General features: G+C 37.0%; 2 protein-coding genes across 15 annotated transcripts in view; both read left to right on the forward strand.

Moving 5' to 3' along the window:
* The window catches only part of LOC129780194 (cytospin-A), a 139818-nt gene that overhangs the window by 75683 nt on the left and 51406 nt on the right, over positions 1 to 12729 (forward strand). The gene's annotated exons all lie outside the window — the stretch shown is intronic.
* On the forward strand, positions 1654 to 4475 carry LOC129780196 (uncharacterized). Its single transcript, XM_055788208.1, has 2 exons — positions 1654 to 3325; positions 4021 to 4475. The coding sequence occupies exons 1-2, from the start codon at positions 1828 to 1830 to the stop codon at positions 4233 to 4235; spliced, it is 1713 nt and encodes a 570-aa protein (XP_055644183.1). The 5' UTR covers positions 1654 to 1827; the 3' UTR covers positions 4236 to 4475.

Consider the following 12729-nt stretch of genomic DNA (forward strand, 5'->3'; position numbering starts at 1 on the left):
TTCAATTTAGATTCATTTCAGCCATTGAATGTCGTCAGTATATGGTAAGAAAGTTGGAGTTTTGTATATTTACGATGGTTTCAACACGCGATTTGACCAAAGTCATAGATAATCTTCGAAAATTTTAAGTTTGATAATGCATACCGATTATTGATACTATGGAAAATTGCGATGAAATAGATATCATATCAAATTGGCTGATATCATTGATTATGTAGGGGCCGATACGAGAAGGATTTTCAGTATTTTTAGCACAAAACACCCTATTCATCGTTTACTTAGTTGAAAAAAAAAGTTTCAATACTTATAACAAGCCATTCCTCGTAATATACATAGCACATTGTAAAATGATGATTTTCTAACCTTTTCAGCGTGGAAAGAATACATGAAACCGGGAAATTTGAAGATAAATTGTGATTTTTCTAGAAAATTTGAACGAATTTCATACCAAAAAAAACAAAACATCCTCATTTTACTCGCTGCGCCATCTGGTTATAAATCAAACGCAAATTCGTCAATTAACTTTCACCTTAACGTATAAATATTACATTTTTTAATGAAATAATATTTGAAATATAAAACTTTTTTTTCGAACTGTATATAATCGAGTCCGACCTAAATATTTTAGTTCTGAAAAGCTATGAAAAGTAAAAAGTTTTCATTTGTACTTAACCATTGCGGACCGCTCACGAGCTTTCTCGTGTTTTGCGTTCCGTCTATAACGGATGGATCATGAAATAACCTGTGTTTTCTACACTTGATGGTTAAATCCTTGGACTGCCAAAAATCTAACAAGGCCTACCGATGGCTCGCCTTCGTCTCATCCATACCGAAGTAAACGATCTCATTCGTTGAATTCGAGCAAATGAAGCGTATAAGTTTGCCCCAAAACGTGCGGTCCTTAAAGTGTTAAGAAATCGTAGATCGGTTAAGCGATTCAAAAGATACAAATATTCAATGAGGAGCGTATTAGTGAAAAATCCGATTTTTCATGAATGATGGAAAGGTGAAAGGGTGAAATAAAAAATACGGGTCTAAAATTTTTCGGAAAGGAATAAATATAGAGCAAATTTCGATTAAATTCCAATAGATCCTTTCTTCATGAAATTGTTGCAAACAAGAAACAAAACAAAAGTTCCATTTCTGACAACTGGAGGCGATGCAATCACCGAAAGGGATATACAATTTCTAAACGATATAAGCTTCATAGGAAGAATATATTCTGCTGTTCAATCCTGCAAAGCCAACGGCTGAATTATTTCCCTTTTATCCTGTTTCGCGGTCGTTCGTTGATGGCGCGTGCCGTTGAAGTATATGTACCTATAAACATAAAGCTGCACAGTTGATACTCTCACCCAAAACATAGTTTTCTTCGATAGGCGCCCACCTTTCGTCGGTTGCTATTATTTTCTTCTTTTTTTTTCGATGTTCTTCAGTTCATTCATTCATCCTGTTCCTTTTAAATTCTTTCTTCACGGGCTCGTGCTGTTCTCGCGCACATTTTATTTCCCCCTACAAAAACGATTATATACGCGCTATGTAGCTTACGTATTTTTCTAAATGACGAAGTTTAACGGACTTTTTCCCCCTGTCAATATTGTTGCTATCGTTCCTGGTAGTTGTGTGCATAAAGTATGAAGAGTAGGGAAAGGAATTTAGTTTGAAACGTTCGCGCAGATGCAATCGAAAAGTCTACGAGTGAAGTTCGCAGAACGAAAAGTTAGTTTTCTTTGAAAGTGTTATATTAATGGTGCTGATCGTGGTGCTTTATATGCTATTCGTGTTCATGATATTGACTGTGAATTAAAAGTTGGGATCAAATTCGCGATGTCGAACCATAACTACACAAATCCCGCTTTTTGCCAGCAAAGTGAGCTCCAGCCTTCCGCATTCTACCAAAGTGCTTCGAGGAGTACATTCAATTCGCCGGCGAAGATCCACAGGAGTGAATTAACGCGTTCCTTCAATCGCATTAGTTCATCAATTACACGCCAGAATAGCTTCGCATGCCATGGGCCGGAAAGAGCCAACAACCGTGTTCTACCTCCGACTGCTGGATCTGGCATAGCGGATCAATATGTTAGCCATACATCCGTCGCTGGTGCACGTTATGCGTCAATATCTTCAGCACTGGACACATCTATTAGCAGTAAAAAGTCAAGTGGGCGTTATGCATTGGTTCCGGTTGAAGAAATAGCTGCGAATGATAAAGGTCGTTACGCAATTTTACCAATCGAGCATAACGCAATCAGCGTTCCTTCAGCTAGAATCGTCAAAAGTCAGGAACATTTAGACCGTTACTCGAGTATCTCCAATTTGGATGATGAGCCCGCGAATTTGTCTGATCAATTCTGCAGTTTACCTCCATTATCTTCACCCATACCACCAGTTACGCAGAACCGACTCAAAAATGCGTTTTCATCAGACTTTGGGAGCAAATCTTTCATCCTGTACGATCAGAAAAGTAACCAACGATATGAAGTCGTCCCTACCGAAGAGGATGAGGAATTAGTAGATCCAAACCACGAAATTATACAAATGCATAATGGTAGAGCGCATCGTTATGCGGTAATTCCCACAGAGGATGATGAAACTTGTCTGGACGAAGAACAATCTATCAAAAATGATCCTCAATCACCTTGTCAGAAAGTCGCGACACGTGAGAATATCAATAGATCACAGCCAAGTATTATACCCCAGAGGACACCAAGCACTCGAACGGTATCAACGCCAAAGAAAAATCCACTTGCGACACAAATGCTGCATGAATTACTCAGCACGCCAAAACGAGAAGAATTCACGCCAAAAAATTCGCCAATTCGACATGATATCAATCCGAAAATTGTTTCCAGCACACCAAAGAGAAATGAATTCAAACCACAAAAACTGCAGTACGACTACCAGATGCAGCAGTCAAGCTACCCTACTCAACGGACGACACGCGCTGAACACAGCACTCAAAAGCAAAAACAATTATTGGAAGCAGCTGCAAGAACGACAGCTGTTATTACGCCTCGTCTGAACGTGGTTAATGGCACTAGCGTTTACGGTGAAACGACATCGTCGGATCATATGAGCAAGTCATGGCAAAATACGAGCTTTCAAAAAATTGCGCATGCCTCCGCCACTATTGGATCCGTGTCGCTTATGCTGATCCTTTGTGGTTTTATGAATTCCGGGTTAAGTCTGTACTTTACCTCTAAAGTGGGAAGAGAGTATTACCTGGATTTAGCTATATTTGCTGGCTTTGCCGCGATTGCGCTCGGAATTCTAGGCTTTAAATCTCGGCACTGTGATTGGCTACCGAATCGGAATTATATTTCAGGTAAATATCCATTATTAGTGGAAACTCAGGTGCTAACGTTTTCGTAAAACATATAGAGAGCAATTACACGCAGCATCGGCCAAAAGCGGACCTTAACCTAACTCTTCAAACAAGTAATTTTTACTTACGCATATCAAAACTCGAAGCCTTATTGTCCAATTGAAAGTTGTTCACAAAGTTGCTGGGTAGTTCAATGAGTTACAGAGAGAAAATATGTATTGAATACACAATACACATAGAAAAAACAAAAAATAGATTTGAGTTTCAAGTATTATAATTTGTTCTTCTGGGTGAACTAGAAAAAAGTAGTTGAGGAAACGTTAGACTCTGTAACTTAGTTTGTATATTCTCAACTATATTTGGAACAATAAGAAGCAAAAAATGTTTTTTCAACCATTTGATATATTCTGTGCAGCCCATTGAATTCTCGACGTCCTTGTGGAAGATCATATTTCGATCAGAACTATTCTGAATACCCCTCTTTTAAACATAAATCGCAACTAAGATTTGTCATTTGAAAATAAAATAATTACCCTGTGACGGAAGTTTCAAAAAACGCGATAGAATGGGATAGAATCAGCTGATTTTCTTGGCCGATGCGGCGTGAAATTACTCGATTTGGATCACCATGATTCTACCTGGGGTTCCACAATTCCCAATCCTACGTTAAGACTCATTGCCCTTCATTACAATAGGTTACATCTTGGTGACTGTGTTCTCGTTGCTGAATTGCTGTGCCCAGCTCGCATTAATGACGCTGCATCCGTTTCCGGGAAGTCCATTACACGACGTAACAACAGGCATCATACTAGGACTATCGTCGCTAACTATATTATTGATAAGTTTGGGCATTGTTACTTCGCGATTGTGTCGTGCTCCTCCTCCTGACAATCGGGTGGATGTGTGCTAACATGATTAAGTAAATTATTATTTAAAAAAATAAATTGAAATTATGAACATTTTCATGTGGTGATTTACTGCTAGAGTAATAATATTGAGTAAACTGGTGTCATCGCAGGCCGTTATAAATAATATTATAAATATTACATACAATTTTTGTAGATTTTGCCATAATTTAAATTATACTTGCTGTAAGTAAAATATATTATCAACGGTATGTTGTACATGTACACATGAGAGGCGTATATGCAATTATTATTTTTCAAGTTATAGAAAGGCATCTATGATTATCGCTTTACTCAGAACATGAAAGAAAATCCGTCGCAGCTGGTTCATCTTCGAATTTCCCAAAAATCTGAAAAAAACATTAGACCCGTATTTTTTTATTTTTTTATCAGGGTGCCCATTTTCATTTAAGGGTGGTCCAAAAAATCAATTTTTCGATTTTTTCCTAAAAATGACTTTTTTAAAAAAAATCATAAATTTTGAACCACTGAGCCACTTTAGATGCCTTCTATTAAAAAATATTGAAATATAGAAACAATAGGTGTCTATTCGTAAAAAATAGGTGTCTATTCGTAATTATTGGTTGTAGTCGTTTTTATTGTTTTCATGGCTCTGGACTAGAGGGCGCTATATTTGTTTATATCTTTTTCTTGAAAGCTGAAGATTTTGTACATGACATATCTCGATATTAGAGATGCTTTTTTTTCGTTTTTATGATATTATTTTTCAAAGTTAACCGGTGGTCCGAAAAATCATTTTTCCTCTTTTATCCAAAAATGACATTTTGCTAAAAATCATATCAGTTGAACTATTGAACCGATTTAGATGATCGACACATTAAATTGAAGCCAATAAGCTTACTTTCTTTAAAAAATTACCACTTTTGCGGGAAGATTGGATTCTAGTCAGACAGGAATATTGAACGAAGACTTAAAACATGTTAATTCATCCGATCTCCGCAACCATCCTTCTTGTTCGTCTGGCACTTACTCTAAATACTTGAAGACTTACTACCAAAATGTTAGAGGCATCCGTACTAAAACGCAGGATCTCTTTCTCAAGCTATCGTCTTGTAACAATGATGTTGTTGTACTCATGGAAAGGTGCCTACGCTCGGATATCAATAACGCTGAGCTGGCTTCATCATACAGTATTTTTCGTTGCGATCGGAGTACTGCCACCAGCGACCTTCAACGTGGCGGCGGAGTTTTGATTTCAGTTAAAGCCTCCTTGAGTTGTACAGCCGTAATGTTGCAAAGTGACGCAAGCGTTTTTTGTTATAGATCGATAGAGAAGACCAAATCCTTTCAAACAACTGTGAAGTTTTACAGAAATGTGAAAAAATGACCTCGTAAAAGCTTGAAAACAGAGTGGCGCAAACGCCATTTCCACTGTGATGTGGCGCAAGCGCCATTTCCCCTATGATGTGACGTAATTTTATTGTGATGCGATGTGATTTTTATCTGTTCTGATAGCGTAGGATGAACGAGCAGGGACAGCAAATTTCACATAACATCTTCCGTAATGGACATTTAGCATAATAAAAGTCACATGCCTTTTTTCTTGTAAAAAACACTTCCGAAAAGCTCGTCATGCCAAATATTTTAATCAAAAATAGTCCATCCCCATGGAATGCTACATTTTTAATAGCAATTTTATTTCAGGACTACAAATCGTGTACTAAGAAGCTCATAAAATCATGTACTTTATATTCATAAAATCAAACTCATCTTAAAAAAAAAATATGCTAGATTAAGTGTATTGCTGTTCTCACATATATCACATAAAGATTAGAACTAAATAGTTCAAACTCACATTTAATTGTTGATTACAAGGGTTCCCTAATATGTAGTGTCTTCAAGGGACAAAGCTTCTTGATGATGGGTTTGATCACGAACGTCGCTTCACGGTGAAACAAGTGAATTGTACACAACCTTATAACAGCTGTCACCGTGTGTGTAGAATCCAGAAGAGTTCATCCGTCGTGATAACTTTGAATAACTCGGTTTTATTATGAATACCACGATACTGTCATGTCACGGAGAAAAACAGGTATATTTGTCACTTGTGTTTTAGATGGTGAAAGCTAGTCACGCAGAATGGAGTAAGTTTAATTTCGTATTTATTTAGCTTTTTTGCTAACATTTCGAATCTTTTATTGTCTTGTTTAAGAAACAAAAGATAAACAAACAGCAATTTACCCGCCTGGTGGCATTTTTAGAACGAAATTCTGACGTATACAGAGGACGTAAATTTTTTTATTTGGATTCGGTAAATGCGCTATGGGATGTAATTGAGGACTGAAAATGTAGCTCCCGTAGACCCATTGAACCATGGCGAAGGTCTACTTCCGATTGTCCTGAATGAACAGAAATTTTTCGTTTCTTTTTTTAGGATTAGACTATCAGAGAGTTGCAACACCATAAAATGGCAATGGAGGCCACTGACCCAAATACGATCCTTATGATTGATTTGTTGATATTTTAAATATAAAATAATAACTGTAAAGCTTTTTCAACACTGCAGAGCTAGTTTTTGTAATTCAAACAAGTTGGCGGACCAGACCAGAATCAGGACGATAGTTATAACTTTTTACGCTATAGATATTTTCAACGGTATTGTTTTGAAGACATACTTTGAATGAAAGAATATTAAAAAAGTGATAATAAGTTTCAAACAAGGAAAAAATTAGTATCATTGCAAAGCATTCACAAGATACTGTTTTTAAATTCTTCTCTAGTTCTTTTTCCATAATTTTGATATCCGTCTAAAGAAAATCTGAATCACTTTCCGCTTTTGTCAAATTCTTTGAAACCCATAAGATGTTATGTTATGAAGATTATCCGTCTGACCGACGCTGCTGACCAGTTTCTGTTCAAATAATTAAATCAATCCTCATATCCCGTATATCAAATTACACGAGAATGGGAAGGATAAGAGGATTAAACTTTAGAATCCCATATGGGAGTAGCTCAGATTATACTGATCGTGAGGTGGATAAATTCGGGTTTGTTCTGAGATATAGAAGATATTATTATTCATCAAAATTGTAGAAACAGTTCATAAAAAATGATTCTAAATATTTCTCACTATTCAAACGAGTAAAACAGAGCTAAGTACAAGAGTATGCGACATTTCGATTATTAAACGTAATAGTCATGTTTTATCTCTAGCGTAATTTATAGAAAGAGTAAATAAAATTACATTCCCATATGTTCAACAACTACATTATTCCCGAGCAACCAAATATTCCTCCTCATCTTTGAGCCAGCATTTGATTCAGCAAACTAATCATCGAGACATAATCGCATACTTATCATTCTAAAACATACGATTAATACAATGGAATATTATCTCAAACGCTGTATTAATTTTACCTACATAACGTTCAAACGTCCGAAATTATGCAACCGACACAACGTTTAAACACCCGACATTATGCAACCAACATGTCTCTTTAAACGTGAATGAACACTTTCACTTCACAGAGTTCATTTTTACACGCAACTGTCCGTTACAATGATGATAGACACAAAAAGATTAAGTGAAGTGTTGGTGACGTGAAAGCGTACGTGGCAGTGATGATTGTGATCAGGCCCGATGTTTACTTTCCTCGCCTGATCAACTTCTCTTTTGGATAAATTGAAGCTGAGTGTTGATTGAAGGGTAAATGTCGGATTTGGTGAACAACTGCACTTTCTACGGATGGTTTCATTTGCATTTTAAATTCGAAAAAATCAGTGCTGCCGGAAAAGTGTGTGAATTCTTCTCCCTGATGCTTCCTCATGCTTCGCTCAACGGCGGTATTTTGGAGAAAATAATTGGAAACACCGGTTCGGTTGTGGAAACAGCGATTTAAATTGGCTGTTTCCACAACAAACTGGCGTTGGTTGCATTGGCGATCTAACGCAAAACGTAAACGATCGGTGAGACTTCTGGATGTTGTTTTTGAACTAAGAAGATGATGATAATGTAACCTGAAACTCAAAAACAAATCATGTATATTTTACTTCCGGGCTTTCCAAGGTATTTCTCACATGCAGGAACCATGCATTTTTCTACTTGTTTTTGATTGTGCTCTCGAATTTCCTTCTTTGATTCAACCATTGTCAATATTTATACAGTTTTAATTACTGAAAGAGGTAAGAAAATAACATGTTATATATAAAATTGCGCAGAATTAAATTTCTTTTAAACTCATCGCAGTCAAATAATCGTTTATGATTATAACATTGTAAAACATGGAAGGAATTTCCCATAAACTCACATGGCAAAATTTGAAACCATCATCACATTCACCGCAGTGGCGCCTAGGTGTAGATTTGTACGTTAGATCGCCAATAGCTTAAATAAATCTTTTTTTTCAAAATCAAGCCAATGGCAATGTTTTCCCATCAAGTATACACATTTTGTACTGATCAGATTTTCGTAATGTACGCGTATGCTGATTATACATGCAATTTTACAAAAAGTCTCGTACTGAAAATTCTTCCCTCTGGCGCTTGCGTCACTGCGAGATTACGGCAGTGTAGCTCTGTTGCTCTGGAAGACTGCAGCAATCTCGAGCAAGCCGTCGTTCGCACAAAGCTTTTGAAGTCAACGGTCTACGTTTGCGAAATTTACCTCCAACCCAATGTTGCGTTGAGAGGGAGAAATGACTGAAACACGTCTTTACGTTCTGAATTTCAGATATCTAAGAGCTGTTTATTATTCTGTCTGTGGCATTTATACCCTTGTGGCGTTGTACAATATCAAGGTGTTTAAATATAGGTGTAACATTTTGTGTTATTTAAAGGTGTGGACACTACAACCGTCCCCCTTTGAAAAGTTACATTTAATGTAATCTAACGAAATTATACAATTCTAAATTCATTCATACAATCACATTCAAATTATAATTAAAACTAAAGAAATTATACAATTCAAAATATTTATACATCGAATTCCAATAAAATGCTTGATTGAAACTACTTTCACAATTCACTAAATCTCCATATTCGACACGTCATCTTGTTCGCTTCGAACGCTGTGAACTTCTCCTCGACATATTCGTCGTGGATATTTTTCATACACATAATTTTTGTATTCGATGCGACGTTTGATCGTTTCGAATGCCGTAGATTAGCGGCAATTCCGCCGTGGAAGCTTTTCTTTTCCTATTGTTCCTGACCTTTGCCAGTTCATCCCGCGGGAGTTCCCTCAGGATGTCTTCCTCTAAGCCCCTTCCAGCTCCGTCTTCCGTTTCCCTTTTCCAGAACGCCAGTATTTCTCTGATAAGTGCCCGGTTACATCGTGACGTTTGGTCGTGTTTCCGGGTATTTTCCCTGGAAGAGCCTAAGCTGATTCCGGTAGGACATTATTTCCACGCTTCCAATTGACACCTGGAATACATTTTTGGAATATCGCTTTAGAAAAATCGCCACCATCTGTTAGGTACATTATCATGGTGATTTTTGTACGCAACCCCCGCCATTTATCGCAACCCCCGCCATCAGATTATTCAAGTCATTTAACTTCTTGTCAGTTAACTGTGGAATGCTTTCCACATTTTCATCTTCTGGGGAATTTGGTACGAATAAATAATTTTTATACTTGTTTTTGGAATTTAAACTTTTTCTGAGGGTAATTGCCCACTGCTTGTCACAATCTTCTTCTTCTTCTTCTCTTCTTCAATGGCACTAACGTTCCTAGAGGAACTTCGCCGTCTCAACGTAGTATTACTTGCGTCATTTTTATTAGTACTTAGTTGAGATTTCTATGCCAAATAACACGCCTTGAATGCATTCTGAGTGACAAGTTCTAGAATACGCGTCATCACAGTGCAAGTCGGAGGAAATTTCTTTGACGAAAAATTCCCCCGACCAGAACGGGAATCGAACCCGAACACCCGGCATGTTAGTTATGACGCTAACCACTCGGCCAAGGGAGCACATGCTTGTCACAATACTATTTCTATAATTCATTAAAAATAAATTAATCTGGTCCTCCAAATCTACATTCGCCATTTCAGGTTCCAATAAGAACTTCTTCAATACTTCTTTTGTTGTCCTCACCAGTCTTTCGGCTTGTCCATTACTTGAGGGATTGTAAGGTGGATTTTTCATCACCTTGATTCCTTGCCTTTCAAGAAATGAAATGAATGTGAAGTGAAGGGAGCATCCCCGTCCGATACCAGAACATCTGATAACCCATATCTCGCAAAATATGTTACAAATTTCTTCACTATTTACTTTTGCACAATCCGTGCCTTTTTTCATCCACTCTACCTCCAGCCACTTTGAGTAGGAATCAACAATCAATAGAAACGCTATGTGGGAGAAATGGAAGAAATCAATGTGAATTCGGCTGAAAGGTCTTGTAGTAGACAAAAGTTTAGCTTTTGGTATTGCTACCATACTACTAACTCGCTTTTACCATTCAACTGAGTTTAGGCCTGGCGATAGCAAAGTTTGTGTCCGTGTTGCTCATGATAGCGTTTCGTTTATGACAAAGTTTATTTAGTCGTAGTAATCGAAGTCGGTCGCTCTCTACCTTCGTGTACAAATGCAAATTGCATATTGCTGGCACAGCTCGTAGAAAGACGTTGTCCTGGCCGCGTTGAAACACATAAAAACCCATCGAGCGTACTCTCTAATTTGTTTCGACTCCTTCAACCGCATGCTCATGAATACTAATTCAAAATGAGAAATGAAGTTCATAATGAATGGAACATCTGTGGCGGGATCTCGTTGTTTAATGTTTGTGCAATATCCGTCAAAGGAATGTCTTCTGATATGCACAGTGATTATACATAGAGCCGCATAGATAACTCTGTTGCATTATAACAATCACCCGTCCGCAATTTCTAACTCACTAGATGTGACTAGGGTAACACGGGGTGAGTTGGACATACGGGGTGATTTGGACCACCTCATTATCTCAAAAAGTACGACTAAATTTGGACTTTTTACAATGCCATCTTCTTTTATTGTTGAACCTTATGTAACTACCGTTAAAAAAACTTTGGTAAAATTCGACAGGTGGAAGGAAATGGTAGCATGAACACAACAAGCACTTTGATTGTCAAAAAATGTGAGATTTCTGATCGTGGTTTTAAGGTTTTCCCCGCTGATTAAACAAACTTCGTGTATTGTGCAGTAAAGTTCTGTTCGTCTACAGAAGAGGAACAATTTGACACCATGTTGCATGTTGTGTGGGGTAACATGGACACGTTTTTGTGGGGTGAATTGGTCCTACTGATTTGAGGTTTTTCTTTGGTCTAATTAATTCCAGATGCCGCTGAATTACAAAAAGAGGATGGGCAGACATCGTTGGAAGAAGGAGGTGCTTGAAAGAGAAACGCAGGCTATCAATAACGGATTTTCTTTGACCAAGCATCGAAAGTGTTTGAAAATGCTCGAACAACAGTAATCCATGCTGAATTCGAGATGGTCTCATTCCAATTTTTCTGGTCTGAAATCTGGCCAAGACACCTGGTATCGATCCCAGAACACTGTTATTGATTGTAACATTATTCTAAAATACTTTACATAAACATAAGTATGTTTTTTTCGATGAAACACATACTGGACCAATTCACCCCACAGATGGTCCAAATCACCCCACATCAAGTTTTAATGTCCAAAAATCATCACTTTTATTTAATGATATATTTGGTAGTTTAAAGCTTGATATAATTATTAAACATTATTGATTGAGAGAAAACAAGTGCAGCTTAGTATCCAATGTGACATTTTTTATTTAGATCGTATTGGTTTGGAAATATTAGGCGATTTGCTTAGATCAGAGTTTCTCAAAGTGGTCGATATCGAGTTTCCCAGGGGTCGACAGAAACGAAAATTGATTTTGGGGGTCGACGGGGTTTGAATATCGACCCCTATAAAATAACACAAGTTCTTATTTGAAAATTTGAGATGCTTCATAGGTTGTGTTACGTGAACAACCCTGTTATCAGAATGACTAGGGTAGCCTTATTTGATCCTGTAAAATTTTCTGAAAAAAAATATATTTCTGTATTTTTAGTAGAAAACATATGTATCAAAAAACTAACGGAAAAGAGGAAAGAAAGGTTTATTTTCATTTTGAATTTATTGTTTTTATTTATGGTTTGCTTAAGTCGTATAAATACAAAAAAATAAATCATAAAAAAGTTTTCTCACAATAAAGTGTATGATGTTTATACATGGTTTCGTTGAACTTTGCTTTTCTTAAATTATCCGTCAATTTCATCCATAGTTATTTGCTTTCAAAATAGAGTCTATCATTGTGGAAACCAACCGATTTCAGAACTTTGTTTTGTTGGCATTGTGAAGCGAGAAAATTCACTCGACGCACGCTGATGAATGTGGAATTATCAAAAAGTGTCCCAAAAACATCCTTAGCAGGAAAGGAGAAGTGAGGTAGCATTTCATATGGGTCAACATTTTATAAATCAGTGTACATATCTTCATGACTCAACGATAAAAAACAAAGTTAATTATTATGAATGTAGACAGAAT

The sequence above is a fragment of the Toxorhynchites rutilus genome, chromosome 3 (genome assembly GCF_029784135.1).
Source record: "Toxorhynchites rutilus septentrionalis strain SRP chromosome 3, ASM2978413v1, whole genome shotgun sequence".
NCBI lineage: Eukaryota > Metazoa > Arthropoda > Insecta > Diptera > Culicidae > Toxorhynchites > Toxorhynchites rutilus.